Source organism: Hydra vulgaris, chromosome 12, assembly GCF_038396675.1.
Source record: "Hydra vulgaris chromosome 12, alternate assembly HydraT2T_AEP".
Taxonomy (NCBI): Eukaryota; Metazoa; Cnidaria; class Hydrozoa; order Anthoathecata; family Hydridae; genus Hydra; species Hydra vulgaris.
The window spans coordinates 34,414,257-34,432,558 of NC_088931.1; the positions used below are offsets into that span (position 1 = coordinate 34,414,257).

General features: G+C 26.2%; 1 protein-coding gene across 2 annotated transcripts in view; it reads right to left on the bottom strand.

Moving 5' to 3' along the window:
- Window positions 1-4,343: 4,343 nt before the first annotated feature.
- LOC100209841 (endothelin-converting enzyme homolog) overlaps window positions 4,344-18,302 on the bottom strand; it is a 36,588-nt gene continuing 22,629 nt past the window's right edge. For both annotated transcript variants that reach the window (XM_065813031.1, XM_065813032.1), the window contains exons 6-16: window positions 17,307-17,529; window positions 15,541-15,639; window positions 10,813-10,890; window positions 10,227-10,389; window positions 10,035-10,089; window positions 9,881-9,948; window positions 9,502-9,632; window positions 9,352-9,417; window positions 9,167-9,259; window positions 8,886-8,962; window positions 4,344-4,529 (exon numbers count right to left, since the gene is read on the bottom strand). In XM_065813031.1, the coding sequence (XP_065669103.1) occupies window positions 4,403-4,529; window positions 8,886-8,962; window positions 9,167-9,259; window positions 9,352-9,417; window positions 9,502-9,632; window positions 9,881-9,948; window positions 10,035-10,089; window positions 10,227-10,389; window positions 10,813-10,890; window positions 15,541-15,639; window positions 17,307-17,529 (1,180 nt within the window). In that variant the 3' untranslated portion in view covers window positions 4,344-4,402. The remainder of the gene's footprint in view (window positions 4,530-8,885; window positions 8,963-9,166; window positions 9,260-9,351; window positions 9,418-9,501; window positions 9,633-9,880; window positions 9,949-10,034; window positions 10,090-10,226; window positions 10,390-10,812; window positions 10,891-15,540; window positions 15,640-17,306; window positions 17,530-18,302) is intronic.

Sequence of the window (18,302 nt, forward strand, 5' to 3'; positions counted from 1 at the left end):
TTTGGCTAACGAACAAGTTTATGTTTACTGTAGAGCTCGTTGTCTAATTTACGCTTGGTTGCCTTTACATCATAACAATACAAAAAAAAACTTGTTTTAAAACTAAAAAACTTTTAGTTACTTGAATTGCTCATTTTTTAAAATAAAAGTAAATTAAAATTAGAAATTATCACTGTTTATTAAATAGATTTTAATTTTTGAAATAAACTTACTTTAGCTTTTCAAACCATAGAATAAAATACTGTACGCTGAAAAAACTTGCTTCTTACCTAACCTGTGACATTTCTTAACACATTTAAAGTAAGGAATGTCTACGATTAAATGCGACAAGCTAAAATAGTTGTATGCAACGTAAATATATTCCACAGGCGTTAAAAAGTAAATGACTGAAGTCAGGGCCAGAGCAAGTATGTGTCACGTGGTGGTGGTGGGGAACGCTATTACATTTTTGCCGATTTGAAACAAACAAACAAAAAAAAAAGTCCTCGATTTTTGAAATTTACCAACTGGCTGGTCTACATTAGCCGACTGTCTGTCTAAATTTGCCAACTGACATGTTTAAAAAATCTACATTTGCCGACTGACTCGTTTAAAAGTTTCAAATTTGCCAACTAATTGAACGAAAAATCCATTAATAGAGGAGGGGGTCTAACACTCCCGTCGCGCCGGCCCATAAGAAAGAAACAACAAGAAAATGTATATCTGAACTTAAATTGATCTTAAAATTGAAGTTAAATTGTTTCATTCTTGAAAATATAAAAGTTCAGAAATTTTGTAATTACAAGCAAGAATCAGTGCATAGAACCTGGGCTGGGCAGCTTTCAATGCCGAGGCTCTTTCCCTGCCGGGTTGGACAGCTTTAAAAAAAATTGGAAACTTAAACAAAATTATACTAAGTGCGTATTTGCGCAAAATAATAAGTAAGATACGCAAATTTACGTATATAGGACGTATTTAATAATTTGTATCTTTTAGTTCGTTTGTTTACGTTTTAATACGTATTTAAACTAACAAATAATATCCAAAGGTTAAAATGCGTTCTTTTACGTACTAAATTGCTTACACAAAATTTATTTGCGGTTAAAAATAGTTGCAAAACGCTTTGACGGTCTTTTTTTTAAAATGAGATAAATGACTCGAAGCGTATGATTTTTTTTCCAGCAAATATACTATATCAGTAAGTATTTAGTCAAATACTATTTAATTTTTAATTATTCAATTTAATATTTAAGGCAATTTTTAATAAAAAACGAACATTGCCGATTGGAAGTTTTCATAAAATTTCAACTAAAATTACGTAAAATTATAACTTTAATTCATTTAATTCACTATTGTTATTATCACATCATTGTAATAATAACAATAGTGTTATATAATATATAGAGTAAAACAGGGTAATAAGAGTGGGGCAATAGAATCTTATTGCTATATATACAAAGTTAAATTCGTTTATACATATTTTTTAACAAGCATAACGCTTGTAATAGTTTTAGGAACTTAGTTTATATTTAGCAGTAAGATCTTGTTACCCTTCTGTAATTTTCTTTATTTTAATTTTCTTAAAACTATATATAAAAATATTCTTTATGCAATGAAGTTTCTACCAGCAGTGATTCTGGAAACAAAAACGCAAGTGAATTTGAGTTGCAAATTAAGTTACTGAATTGTGCTATTGAAAACAATATACCTCTTGCAACAACGGACAAATTGTTATATATTTTTAAACCTTATCATCCTCAATTACCAAAGTGTTTAAAAATATTATAAATTCAAAACCTGCAACAATTAGAGTTATAACTAATGGTGAACTTTTGTATATTAGTGTTGAACCTTTTCTTTAAACATTGATTGTTTCTGACGATATCTGTTTGCAATCTAATATTCATAGTTTTCCAATCTATCACAATTCTCAAATATCATTTTGGCCAATTCTAGTAAAAAAAGTTAATTATTCATTGTCACCAAAAGTTGTTACTATTTTTAGTGGAGAGGAAAACCAAATTTACAAGAGTTTTTTTCCCAATTTGTGACTGAAATAAATCATCTTAAAAGTAATGATGTTACAATTAACTCACACTTGTGCAATATTCATATAAATAATATTTTAATACCCCTGCATGTGCATTTATTATTAGCACTTTAATAGCTTTAAATAGTTGTCGGAAACTAATGGCTCGTACCAGACCAAAACGGTTAAAAATTTGCCACTTTGGTGTTTAGAATTAATTTATATTAGAGATTTCAAGTTATGTTATATCTATACAATATATCTCATTAAATTTTAAATATAGACAATAAAGTCACACAGTTTTACTTAACTGTAACATTCAATCGTATGCAAATCTTAATAACTTAAAAAATCTTTTTACTTTGACAATTTTTTTTCTTGTCAAATTTTTTAATTAATGTAAACCAAATTGTTTATAAAGCTATAATAACACAAGTGTTACCAAAGACCAAAGATATTTTTTAAAACTTCTAGAAACTTACAAACAAAATCGATCCAAAAATCAATTTATTGAACAGCTAATGGCAATATTTAAATTAGTTTTGGTTAAATATCACTGCATAAACTAATAATATAAACAAAAATTATATACAAACTGGTATGCATTGAGGCAATTTCTTGTTGTTTGAATCTTTAAAAATGAATACTCTTTAAAAATGAATACCCTTTAAAAATGAATACCCTTTAAAAATGAATACCCTTTAAAAATGAATACCCTTTAAAAATGAATACCCTTTAAAAATACATTTTTGTAAAACTAAGTTATAATTGTTTCGTGCCACTCTAAAAGACCAATACCCAAAAAAAATCAATTGTAAGACAAAAATGTTTAATATCAAATGTTACTCTTACTAAATTAGTTTGAAACCATGATTTAAAGTTAATACCATTCCAACATAGGGTTGGAGTGTAGCGAAATGCATTTACATAGTAACAAAATTTTGTTAATATATGGCAGAATTAATAAGTATACAATGAATGCAGAAATAATAGCAGCAACAGTTATCCATTCAAAATTTAAGACAGTTTGGATCAAAGACAACAAATTTTTAGTGTTTGAACACTTTACTTAGTGTAGCAGGCCCAGTACTCATGCCGAACCACACTAGAATGACAGATGAGCTTTGTAAATTGCAACTGCGCTTACAATATATACCCTTTAGAGGTCCGGCATTAATCTATAAGATAAAACCGTGATAAGCATGTTCATAAATACGACAGATGTTGACGACTAGCATGTTCATAAACACGACACATGTCCTCAATAAATAAACAAATGTAGTTGTCAAGAAATCAAATTTATAAATTTATAGTTGATTAATGGAATGAGTATATAGTTTTATTAGAAAATGATTTAAAAACTTATTCCAAAATAATTACTAACTTGTTTCTTGCATGTTATTGTTGAAAGTATTCACTTTTGCAATCCACTAAAGTACTTGTTAGTTTTTAACTAAGAAGTATTTTTGCAAACTGTCCTTTTTACTTTTATTTAAGTGTTTTGGTCAGTATTTTTACTTTCTTTTACAGCCAGTACTTTTAACAAAACAGGTTATCTTCAAGTTACAGTTGGTTTTTAAAAGAGTATAGTAGGCTAGATGGACATATTTCAGTCGGCAGACTTTAGAATTTGAGCACTCCGTTTTTTAGAAAACATTCGGTAGTTTTTAAGGATTTGCCGCCTCATTTTATTCTTAGACTTGCCCGTGATTATGACCATGTTAAATTTACAACTCCCTCATTTTGATAAGGGTAAAAACTTCCAAAAATTAAAAGATAATTAAATGAAATCTGATACACGACGATGAATTAGAGTTTTGAACTAAATATTCAAATATTTTAAACACTCATTGCCCTCGCATTTGGACTAGGGGTAAATCTTTTGAAGGTATTTTGTTCCCAGCCTTGATGATGATTAAAATAAAAAATGATAAAGGAAAATGTTTTATTTGAAAAGAACAAATAACTTCAAAAATGTTTATAAAAAAAAATATTTGATTTTAGCTATGAGTATTTTTAATTTTAGATTAAGTTTTAATAGATTATCCTTAATTTTAGGTATTATTTTGGAGTTTTGAACCAAACCCCCTTCTCCGTGAAAAAAATTTTATGAGCAACTATGCTACAAAGTTAAGATTCTCTAAAATTACGGATTAAATTGTGAAATTTTGGACATACATTTTATTATATGAATTTTTTCAGAAATAATAATAACTTTGTGCAGGTATTAAGAAAATAAGTTTGGCTACCCTTTTGTATGTAACCGTTCCACTATGTAATGACCGCAGATTTCGGCAAAACTTCCTAATTTGACACTTACAATTAAATTAAAAAATGACGATTAGAAAATTATATTTACTCAAATATTTACAATCCTTAAATACTAGCGTAATTTTACCAGACTACACATTTATTTTCAGGATCCATGTTAAACCGTTTTTCGTTATTTCTTTCTTTTGATTTCTCTCGACATCGAAAAGCTTTCGCAAATTCTTCTGAATTAGATAAGGTTCCAATTACCCTGACAAAAAAAAAAAAAAAAAAAAAAAAAACTTTAATATGCTAATGGTCTTTTTTAAGCTAACATAAAAATGTAAGGGTCTATTTTGAAAAGTGCCTAAGTTACCAAAGAAAGAGAAAACATATTTTGAGAAAACATATTTTGAGAAAACATATTTTGATCTCAAGCGCTCATTTTAAAAAGTTATGTCTGTTCAAAGCAGATTTTACCAAAGCATGTATTTTATAACTTAACTACTATTTAACATATAACTGAATCAACTTTATAACTGTATAGTAGGGTAGATCATGGAAAAAATTTTGATTTTTGATAGTGATAATTTGTTGCTCCTGAATAGTATGAAGTAGATTGCAAAAAAAATTTTCGATTTTTTTAGTATCTTCTTTTGGCACCAGGGGCTTTTAAATCACCATATTTGTATATTTTTATGCTTTTATCATTGTTTAATTACATAGTAATTATAATAATTTGGTTATAAAATTTAAGCTTGAGTAGTGTTGCTCATGAACAATAAAAGCTAAATGGAAAAAAAAAACTCACTTTTTTTATCTTCATTTGTTGCTAAAAGACCTTATTTTAACATATTTGTGCATTTTTAGGCTTTTTTTATTGTTATTAAATTACTTAGTAATTTGCGTTCTTATATTATTAAATTTTATTATAAATTGTGATAAATTGTTACCATTTGATGATATAACAAAAACAGAATAGTAATCAAGTTTTTTTTGGCTTTCTTTTTCCGTTAGTGGACTTATATTGTGCATTTTCAGGCTTTTTATTGGTATTTTGGTATTGGTATTTGATCATAATTTTTTCAATGTTTTCCGAAATAAAACTATGCCTAGATTTATAAACCAGTATTAACTTATAAACTAATTATCTATTCAGTGATTAAAACTAGCATTTTTTTAAATTATTATTATTTATTTTGGGCATTTTTAGGCTTTTCTTATTGTTTTAAATTACTCAGTATTTATTACTATATAAATTGTAGTGATTCTAACTAACACTTTTTAAAATTGTTGTAATTTATTTATTTAAAAAAAAATTGTAGAAAATGTACTTTTTATGAGTATATAAAGATTAGTATACTATTAGTATGTAAAGATTGTTGTATTTTAAATATTATATAGATTACCAATATCCACATATATCAAATAAATGAATTTTTGTATTTGATTTATTGAATTTAATACTATTATAAGAATTTTGTTTTGCAAATTGAATAAAACTAAAGTTTATATTTAGAAAATTAAAAATATTTTGATTTCTGTGGCAAACTATGGGTGTTACAAGAGCACAGCTGACTTGTCCAGTTTATGGCATCGAATGTGAACTTACTACTTGTAAACTTCCAACTGTTAAGGAAGTCATGCAGCACTATTCTTTTGTTAAATTACAACTTCCTAGGACTACAAAGTCAAGCACAATAGTTTCTAAAGTTTCTGAAAATGTTATGAACATTTGGTTGAAATCTGGTATTCCAACTGTTACAATGCGAAGAGTGCAGAAAGTAGAATCTTTGCACAATAATTTGAGAATGATTTTTAAAAGAAAAGGTGAATAAAAGACTTCAGCAGTATCAATTGCTAAGATGGAAAGTTTAGTTTTGTTTGAATTGCAGCATGTCATTGTCTTAACTTAAGTAATTGCACATGCCCAAGAATATCAAAAGTGCCAGTACTTGAGCATGAATTTTCAATGGATCAAAAATTCATGCTCAAGTGAATTATGGAATCCACTTGAGCATGAATAAATGACCAATAACCATATTAAAAGAAATATGGTTATTGGTCCTTTAGATAAGGAAAAAACTTTTATATTAACCAAAGCGTTTGAAAAAAGCACAAAGAGACAGAAAAACTATGACTTTTTTTTTGTCTAGTAAAAGCAGTCTGGAAGCATCAGTTAGTATAATTTCTGATATAGGAGCAGAAATTAATTCTGGTGAGGAAGAGTTTATAAATGACACTCAGAGCAATGTTGATGACGATCATTTGTCAGATTTCTGTGAATTAGCTAGTGAATCTGACAGAAATATGATAAAGCTTCCAACAGTTGCCAGAGAATGTGACAGATATGGTGTATCGATGTTGCTGGAGCTGCAATTGCTACTGCCACACTTTCAGATTACGGAATTATAAAAAAACATGACAAAAAAGCTATCATAGACCGAACCAAGTTAAGGTGTCAAAGACAATTGCTTCGAACTACATTATCACACAAAGCAAAGTTAGCTATGTGTTCAGTAGGCCTAAAATCAATTTTCTTTGATGGGAGAAAAGATAAAACTCTTTGTGCTTTAACAACTAGCAGTAAAGACATAATTACTGAGGAACATATCACATTGATTGAAGAACCTCATTCAATTTTTCTTGGTCATATTTCTCCATCAAGTGTATCATCAACAAATATCAAGAAAACTATTATAGATTTTTTTGATGAAAACAAAATATCACTTGATAATGTGTTAGCTATTGGCTCTGATGGAGCTAACGTAAATACTGGTGTGAACAATGGTGTAATTAGATTGCTGGAACTGCATCTGGGATATCCAGTTCAATGGTTAGTGTGTATGTTCCATTTTAATGAACTACCATTGAGAAATTTAGTATTGCATTTAGATGGCACCACTTCAGGACTTACTGCATTTAGTGGCAACATTGGGAAAGCACTTGCAAATTGTCACGTGTTGCAAGTTGTCAAATTTAATGTCAGACAGAACAACTTACCGAATGTTCTACATGAGATTGTGACAAATAATATTAGCAAAGATCAACAGTATCTTTATAACATGTGCAAGGCAATAGAAATAGGTGAGGTGAAAGAAAGCCTTAAAAAAAAAAAGCCTGGCCCATTGGTTCATTCTCGATGGCTGACAACAGCAAATCAAATCCTTTGTTTGTATGTTGCAAGCACTCATAAACTCGAAGAATGTAATCACTTACTGATTACATTTTTCGAGTTTATGCACCGGTGTGGTTCTTTATAAAACTGGAGCCTCAATGTTACATGGGGGCAAAACAATTGTGGCGCTTAATTCAATTCTCTCGATTCCTTTCTGAAAGTGATTGACTTATAGTTGATAAATGCATTCAAAGAAATGCATATTATGGTCACCCAGAAAATATTTTGATATCAATGTTGATGGATGAGCGAAAAGAAATAAGAGAATTAGCAGCTAGAAGAATTAAATTTGCAAGGCGATGCGCAGTTTCAAATTCTACAAAAGTTAGAAAATTCAAAATTCCTCCTCTAAACTTTGATGCAGTTGATTACTATAGTCTTGTAAATTGGGAGGAACACCCAAGGACTCCACCACATATGTTAAAAGAGTTAAGTGATGATATCATTGAAAATGCAATACAAAATATGCAAAAATTGACTTTGAATGATTTTCCATGCCATTTTTAAATATGCAGAAAGACATGTTCAATTGGTTACAAAAGCAGCCGCATCTGTATCTGGAGAAATGAGAAGAGACGGATACATTAGAGCAAAACTTCTATCTAGAGAGTATATTCCACACTTTGCTTCAAAAAATAATTGGAATATGTAGAAATAATTGATCAATAAACTCTTTTTTTCATAGAACTTCTTTAAATAAGTACAATAAAAAGTACATATAAAACGGCATTTAAAAAAATTTCTATTGCTCATAAGAAATGTTATTCTAGTACTATATTGTATTTTGCTATATTGTGCTTTATTGTATTTGTGCTACTGCATAGAATTTTGAGTTTTAAAGCAATCTTAATGGTTTGACCAGAAAACAACAAAATTATTGCATTTTTTTGTAGAGCAGAAACATTTATATTATCATGTATTGTAATATCAAAAATGGCTTATTATTAATTAGACGGCTGCAAAGGAAGGAATAAATAATTTTAATTTTTTTTTTTAATTTTAATGTTTAGATGTTAGAGCAACATTATTTTGCTATCCAAACTAATTTGAACAAAAAAATGCAATGATGATCTACCCTACTGTATAAGTCTCTTTAAAAATAAGTTCAAATAAAGAGAATAATAATCAAAATACATTTTCTTAAAATTTTTTTTTGTGACTTTTTCAAAATAGACCCTTTAATTTATTCATTATTTAACTTTACAGCTAATAAATACTATTTTTTTTAAACATAATTTAAATAACAATTATAAATTAAAAAATTAAAACTAAATTACAGAAAATTGCATACAAGTTTTAATAACTATTTGTAAACATAAAAATAACTAAATATTTTTTAAACAATATTCAATTTTTAACGGATAACATAATCTTTAATCAATAAACCGCCTTCTCTTCAAAATAGCTTATACGCATATATAAAATGCAATCAACATGAATAAAAAATACCTAAATTTTGAAGGTGAATGATTTTCACTTAATGTGGCAATAATCTCAGTTTTTGGTCGAATATTTGCGCAGTATTCCTATTTATAAGTAAATAACTTATGTAAAAAATACTTGATAAAATAGTACAATGAATATAATTTGAAAAGTGACTAAATGAGATGAGATATAATTGTAAATGTACTGATATTTTAAACATAACTACTCAAGCTCCTAATTCAATTTATTTGTAATAAAACTTCAGTTCCCTCTATAAACATTATGGGGAAGTCTATCAAAAATACCTGTGCGTAGCCAATGAAAAACAATTGTTCCTTCGTATATTCCATGTTAGGCAATGTCGTGTCATTATTATTCATTAAGAATTGTTTGTATGCCTGAAATAGTCAACAATATACATACATAAAAAAAAACAATATCACATTTAAATTATACAAAGGCACAATCCATCAAAAACAAACTTTCATACCACAAACGATATTTGTGTTCCACCATTGTCAGCTATGTTTTCACCAAGGGTTAATTTGCCACTAACCTAAATATTTAAGCAAAATTTCCATGTTGTTTTTTTTTATTTAAAAATTTTATTTCTAGAACAAAATTACAAAATAAATCATACCGGATGTTTATCTTGTATTTTATATTTACTGTATTGATCCTCAAAACATTTAGATCGCTTCATAAACTCCTCTAAGCTGGTTTTAGACCACCAGTCTTTTACTATATCACCATTTTTATCAAATTTTCTACCTAAGTATAAAGCATTTTATATAGCATATACTTTTTGTCAAACTACATTCCATATGGAAAATGGTAGGGTTACCCACATTTACATAGTAGTTAAATGCTAAACTTGTTTTTCTTTGGTGGCCTAGCAATTTAAAACTCAATTAAAAAGGGGAGTAATTTTCTCTACAGTAGTGGGCCTCTGGCCTTGAGAATATAAAAATTTAAATAAAATATTTAAAAAAATATATACTAAAACAAAATAAGTATACCAGTATTGTCAAATCCATGCGTGAGTTCATGACCAATAATTGAACCAATGGCACCATAACTTAGTGATCTACAAATAATAAACAAAACTTAAAACTTATAAACCTAGTTTCATGAAAACAAGATAAAATAAAAACTAAGCAATAGAGAACGCACCTCGGCACATCTCCTGTGTAGAAAAATGGGGGCTGTAAAATACCAGCAGGAATGACTAAATTGAATATTAGGAATAAATTATAATAAAATTGCAGTCATTTATATAACCAAACAAGCAATAAATTTTTTTTTTGGTATTCAAAACCAAATGTTAAGCAATAAACATTTAAAACTATTTTAAACAACTGATACCTATTTCATTTTCATAAAACTGGTACATTGCATTGATTGTTTGAGGAAACATGGGCCATTTTGTTTTATCAACAGGCTTTCTTAATTTATTAAACAATCTATAGCGAATCCACTTATCAACATTCAAATTGTTAGCAAAAAATTGATCGTCATCAACACTTAACTAGAAATTTTGGTAATAAAAATAATATGTAAAATTTAAATACACGATTTATTTTTTATTAAATATATATAATTTTTATTTAATTATATTAAACATTAAGTTTTTGATAAATTTAACTGAAGTCAATTAACAATTTATTTTATATTTGTATTTTTGCATTAGGGAAAGTTGTAATAAATTGTACATGTTTTTATATTATTAGTGAAAACCATTTACAATAAATTGTAAATAATTTTCACTAATATCACAAGTAATTTGTACTTTCAAGTAATTAGGACTCCACAATGATGATATCTGTGAAGTGCAAGCCTTAAACACTTGCACTCTCAAGTAATTAAGAATCACACCACAAAAATTTCAGCCATACAACAATAGTTGGACTGTAACAGAAGTTACAAATAAAAAACTTTAATAATAACTTACTCTGTGAAATCTTTTCTTTAATTCTTTAGGTTCTTTTATGTAAGAAGCATAACCTACTTTTGCAACAAGTGCATCAACCTATACAAAAAAATTCTATTTAGAAATATTAAAATAAAATTTTATTTTAGTTTTTTCTTATTATTTTAGTATTTTCTTTATACTATATTTTAACATACTTTAATACTATAAAATTAAATTTTAAAGAACAAAATGTAAAAAAAGACTTTTTTTTTAAATTATTTCAATTTACATTGTTATTTTAAAGATAACACATTTTAAAAATCTTCAACAGTGTCATCAATCAAAGTCTAACATTCAATCTCTCATACATAGGTCTGATTTATTAACTCTTCTAAAGATAAAGTAGAACTATTTTCAAAGAATGTTTTCTCTAATTCAAAAATGCAATGACTGCACCATCCTACCATCCCAGAGAAAGTTACTCCTGTGTCTCTATTAATAGATTGTATATGACCTGTTATAGCCCGTAATTTGTATCATGGCAAAAATATATTTGCATATATAAATATTTTTGTCTGATAATAGAGCCAATAATCAAACATGACAAATACACACTACTATATGAATGAAAGGGTTCACTAACCTTATTATATATCATCCTTCTTATATGATTATATTGTTGTTATTGTTATTTAAATTAAATATATTTTTTGTATAAGTAGACAGATGTCTGCTCAATGGATTAAAATGTGTTTTCCAGATATCTTAAATACTCTCTAAAAAGTGCTCAACTAAATCTTGTTTTCCTGTATGGAGGAAAATGGTACCTGAGGTTTCATTCTTTAAAAACTCTGATCCTGGTAACTAATGTCCAATCAGTCTTCTTTTACGAGTAATATTGAAGTGAAAAGACTTGAATCTTTAATTAACAAACTTTTAATATCTTGAGTTTAACAGCTCTCATTACAGTTAAAAGTTTCTATCATGCACTTGACAGAAGCAGTGAGGCATGGGTTATTACTATTAAAAAAGACTTTCAATTTTAATAAAATCATCTTTTTCGTCACTTTTCATCACTTAACAGGAAGCCATTCTTGAATCTGATCTCTCTTCAGTAATAGCTGGTTTTGGCATAGCACACAGTGGGCTAGAATCCCATATTTTTGGAAAAAAGTCTTAAATTTTTTTCCTTTCATCCATAGGCCTCAAAATTTGGTATATAAGTAATTGGATGAATATAATTTGAATAGCCATGGTTATTTTTTGTGTGGTTCCTATGGCAACCCCAATTGCATAGCAATACATATTTATGCTTAGTTCCAAAGAGCTATTTTTAGCAAAATGTTTCTAAACTTGGTATATAAACTAGTTTGATGATTCAAATATAATTGAGCATTACTATTTATTTTAATTTACAGTCATATAGGTACACACAATTACCAAAATTATAAAGATACAAAAGACACACTTATAAACTAATATCATCTGTTGATAACCTCAATAAGTTAACTCCAATAACTCCAGCTGGTAAGTTTTTTGTTTTAGTGTGACTTCCTGCTGTCTTTCTCAGAGATGCAATAAATAGATCAGATGTACACAGTAATCAATTTAACAAACCTTAGTTTTCACATGAGATGATTTTCTTGCAAAATGTTTACAATAGTTTTGAAAGTCTTTATTTTATGCTTCTTGAGCTTCTTCAGAACACATACCAATGGGTAATGCTAAAATTTTAATAATTTCAGAACCATTGATTAAAATTTTGTGCTGAGATTGTGGCATATAGTACCAAGGATAATGATGAACATAAAGTCGAGCTGTTTTTAAATAGAAAGCCTCAAATTTATCAGTGTCAATGTCTAAATCACATGAAATTGTTGCCAAATATAACATGCAAATTTAATATCAGTTCAACACCAATATTTAAAATTTCTGCAAACTTTTCTGCATTTTGAAATGCTCTTCAAGTTGTATTTCCATCATTTGATGCTCCACTACCACCAGATTTCAGAACATCAACTATCAACCCCATTTCATCTTTAAATCTATTTTGTATTTGTTTAAGATCCTTTATTTTAGATTTATCTTCTACTGTCCTTGATTGCCACTTTTTTAAAGTCATTTTATATCCAATATGTAATAAACATTCAAAAAATGTATCCAAGCATGTAATGATGATAAATCAAATGAACAACTGCCTGTCATACCCTTTTGCATAAACATTTTGTCAATATCATTGATTGCTTTGGGGCTTGCCCCACTTATAGTCCAGCATTGACTAGAAGTAACATCTGAAAAAGCAGTGTTAACTTTACCATCAAATATAGTAATTTGTATTATAATGTGTTTTGATTATTTTATTGTTTATATCAACTTTAGTATCTTGCAAGTTTGAAATCTCAAGCCTAATGAGATCCTTTTCTGATTTAGAAACTGCTGCCAGTTTTTAAATCAGAAAAGTTTAGAAAACTTTCAAATTTTTTTATTCAAATTTCAAAATTTTCAAATTCTTTTCTTCAAATTGAGCCATGCTGCTATACGATGTGCGCCACCTCACTTGTAAATGCGTTATTATAGTTCGTAATTGTTCCTTGTTGCAATCCAAATTCATAGCATCAATAAGTTTGTCCACAATACCAGAGTTAGATATTTGTATATTATTAGGTTTATGCATAATGAATGCATTGATATCAAAATATTTCATTTTCAGCCTACAAATACAAAAAATATATTTAATTTAAATAACAATAACAACAATATAATCATATAAGAAGGATGATGTATAATAAGGTTAGTGAACCCTTTCATTCATATAGTAGTGTGTATTTGTCATGTTTGATTATTGGCTCTATTATCAGACAAAAATATTTATATATGCAAATATATTTTTGCCATGATACAAATTACGGGCTATAACAGGTCATATACAATCTATTAATAGAGACACAGTTGACATGTGCTAAAGCTGCATCAAGTTTTATGTCATTTTAGACATATTAAACTATGCATTACATGTGTTAAAACACTGAAGGACTTTAGAGACAAAATATATATCTGATTTACTTAGTAAAAATGAATATAAATGGTTACAATTTATCACATCATCTTTGTTATACTTTTTTAACATTATAATTACCTGCAATATTGTGTTGTTATAGCTCGTTTGAAAGAAAAAGAATAGTTCTAAATTATTATATAAACTAAAGCGCAAGTGCAGTTAATTTAAAAACACAACAAGATATCGGCTCGACAACTAATTTTCAAATTTAATTTATAATTTGGTATTTTTTTCATACTGTGCATAATTGTCTTGTATTATTGTTGATTAATGTTAATAGATTAATATGTATGTACATATCATCACATCCTCTTACTGTAACTATTCCTTCATATTCAAAAACTTTTTATCCAAACTTTTTCATAGAACATCAATGTATTGAAATCACCTCTCATCTTCATGCTTTTCTGAGCCTTCCAATTTACAGTTTTTAAACCCTTCTGTCAACCATTTTCTCTTATTCTTGACTTCTCTTTTTGCTTTTTGCTAGTTCTTGACTTAAATAGTACTTGCTTGTTTAAAAATATTTTTTTTTTAAATTCACTTTAGTCAAGCAAAAACTATTTAAGTTAAGAAACTAAACAGTACTTGCTTGTTTAGATGGAATAAAAATTTTTGCTGGGATGATTTTAAAGGAATCAAGAAACTTTTTTGTCTTTCGAATTTCTATGATTCTCTAACTTGAATATTAAAGAATTTTAGTAACATTAAAAAACTAATTATTAATTAGCATAAAACATTATAGTTAATAATATGCAACTGTTTATTGTTTGTCAAAGTTCAATTAATATTGAATGGTTTTAAAATATATTTTGCATAAGAAAAATATTCTTTTAAGTTTTAATAAATGCTTTTTTTATGAAAGTTATTTTTACATTATTAGGTTTAAATTTTTTTCTCTTATGATATCATAAGAGGATATGTCATATATATATATATATATATATATATATATATATATATATATATATATATATATATATATATATATACATATATATATATATATATATATATACATATATATATATATATATATATATATATATATATATATATATATATATATATATATATATATATATATATATATATATATATATATATATATATATATGAAGACCTCAGTGGAAAAACCGGCGTTGTCACATTTAAAAAGTATTGAGAAAGTATTTGTTGATCATTAATAAATGTCTTTATTTAAAGCAAAGAAAAAAAACTTTTTGTATAAAAAATCACAAAATGTTTTGTTTTTGAATAAATTTTAAATAAAATAATTATCATATAAATTTTTTTAAATTGCTTAGTTTCATTTACGTTAAATAAAGACTTTTATTAATGATCAATAAATACTTTCTCAATACTTTTTAAATGTGACAACGCTGGTTTTTCCACTGAGGTCTTCATATATATATATATATATATATATATATATATATATATATATATATATATATATATATATATATATATATATATATATATATATATATATATATATATATATATATATATATATTGTGATATCATAACACTATATGTCATATATATATATATATAAGTCATATGAGGATAATTCTAATTTATTATTTAATTTCCAGTTTCAAATTTTGTAATAAACATCTCTATAATTAATTTTCTAGCAAAATTTGGAGTTGGACATTTAAATCTCTTTATTCATTACCAAAACTTTTAATTTAAAATATTACCTTCTCATAAGCATATTTTCTTGTATTGTTATCAATCCAATCGTGGTCTTTAATCCTTATTTTAAAGGATTTTTTTATTTCTTCAATAATGGCTTTAGTCTAAAGAAATTATTAACCATTGTACAAATCATATACAGTAAAAAATGATGTCACCATTAAAGTGATGAAACCCTAATAAAAAAATAAACAACTCAACAAATAAATTTCCTCACCTTTTTATAAATTAAAGATTTTAATCTCAAATTTCAAATTTCTCTCATTTTAGTCTTATCTGATTTATTTCAAAGAATTCTAATAGAATTTAGGAAGTGTAGTAGTAAAAAATTCCAAAACCATGATTTAAAAGTTTAATTTTATAAACTTTTTGCAATTTTAAGAACAGTTTTGTTGTTTGTTGACATGTAAAATAAATAGAGAAAATGGGGTCAAATAAAAATGGAGGATATAATGAAATAGTCATGACAATATTTATTATTATATATTAATACTTATTCTTTTGTTGTTAATTACTGAACAAACATTTTTCAAATTTTATTTTTTTCTATCATGCTGCAAAGAATCTTAAAATCAGATTATGGAGAATCTCATTCCCAAATAAGAGCATATAAAATTATCAAGTAAAATTTAACTTCATTGATGATTCATTAATGATATGAATTTAAAATTTAAATTCATATCATTGAACTTGTAACATATCCTTTTATAAATTCATATCATTGAAATTATAACATATCCTTTTATAAATTTTGATGATACTCAAAAATCTTTTTTCAAAATTAAATTTTTCTGTTTCCATTAAAAAGTTATGTTAAAAATCAAAACAGAAAATTACAAGGTTGAATGAAATACAATTATTGTTCACTTGTAAATGAGGCTACAAAAAGATGGGGTTTTTATTAAACAATTACTTCTAAGCTGACCAATTAATCTTCATAAATTCTTCATATGAATTTTAAATAGATTATTATCAAACCTATTCTACTAAAAATATGCCCAAAAAAAGCACGCAAAAAAACAAAAACAAAAACAAAAAAAAAACAAAAAAAAAACAATACTGAAGAGGATGTTGCACTTGCAGTGGCCAAAGTACAAAGCAGTAAATTTTCACTCAATAAAGCTGTTTAATCATTTACCATACCAGTAGCAACTCTTTACAGTATGTCCACCTGCACCTGTAAAAGGTTGCTACTGGACCAATGACATCACCACACTAGTTACTAGCTGTTTTTTTTTTTTTTAACTTAGTGTTCTTTTAATTATCAGTCAACTTGCATATTTTTTTCTCCCTAAATGTCCTTTAACTACATTAAGTAATTACATTAAATGTCCTTACATTATTACATTACATTAGCTTTTCACGATTTCATTCAACCCCATGTGACTCTATTTAAATATTTTATCATTGTTATTATTTTTTTAATTTTTTTAGCTTTTCAATTGCAAGATTGTATAAAATTATAAATTTATTTTCTATCTTGAAATCTCCCTTTTCATAATTCTAAATCCCAAATTTGTTAAAACCATTGAAGATTGCAATTACTATGAATAACCATATGAATAAACACATTAAAAAAAACCCTATAAAATAATTGAAACGAACAAAACTTTAATAAAAATAAAATTAATTGCATAAAAAATAAGTTATCAACATAAAACATAAAACAATATAAGCATTAAAAAAAACACACAAGCAAACAATTAATAATAACAAATTAATAATAATGCTAATTATTGTACTATACAAAATTGGTATTATTATAAGTTACCTTTGCTTTTGTGCTTTCTTTGAAATATTTATCAACATATAAAGTACCAATTGGAACTCCCATATTATCATTTGTTACAGTTGTACAAATTCTCCAACGTGGTTCGTTATCTTGAATTCCAGTCATTCTGTGATTAAATTCAGCACGCGCATTACGAAAATCTTTTGATAAAAAACTTATTTTGTCTCGCAGCATTTGCCATACAACATATCTTGACAATAATCTATCATAAAAAATTGAATAAAAAACAAATTTGAAAAAAATTGAATATATGAATAATGCAAAATAAAATACAATATTAGGTTTGTAAAATAAAGTACAATATTAGGATTATAAAATAAAGTACAATATTGATAGATTAATTCTAAAAACATTGTCCATTTAAGACAGCTGTGAAAAAAAATGATTTTAAAAGTTTAAACTCTTATACAAATTCAAATATTTTAAAGCATAATATGATTTTAAATATTTGAAAATATTTAATTTTATTAAATTATGCACAGAAATGTTGAAGCAATACAACAGTGATTATAATAAGTTTCTAAATATTTGAATTTGTACAAGAGTTTAAACTTTTAAAATCATTTTTTCACAATTGTCTGAAATGGACATACAATGTTTTAGAACTAACCCATTGATATTAGGTTTATAAAACAAAGTACAATATTAGGATTATAAAATAGAATGGCATATTTCACATCAAGGCTATTTTCCTTTACTTAATTTAACTTTTAGTACTGTTTATTATATTTTTTAACAATAGCATTTTGGACCAAAATGACTTCAAATTGTTTATAAATAAACATTGTATTACAGTGAAGAAAATTCGAAATTGATAATTTAAAAAATCAAATTTATTACTTTCAAAATATCATTGTTGAATTGCATTTTTTTAAAACTAGAATTAGTGGTCTTTTTTCAAAAAGGTGACATCTTATCTTAAAGTTTGAACAATTCTTAAAGAAATATATAAGTAATTCTAATATGTATTACATT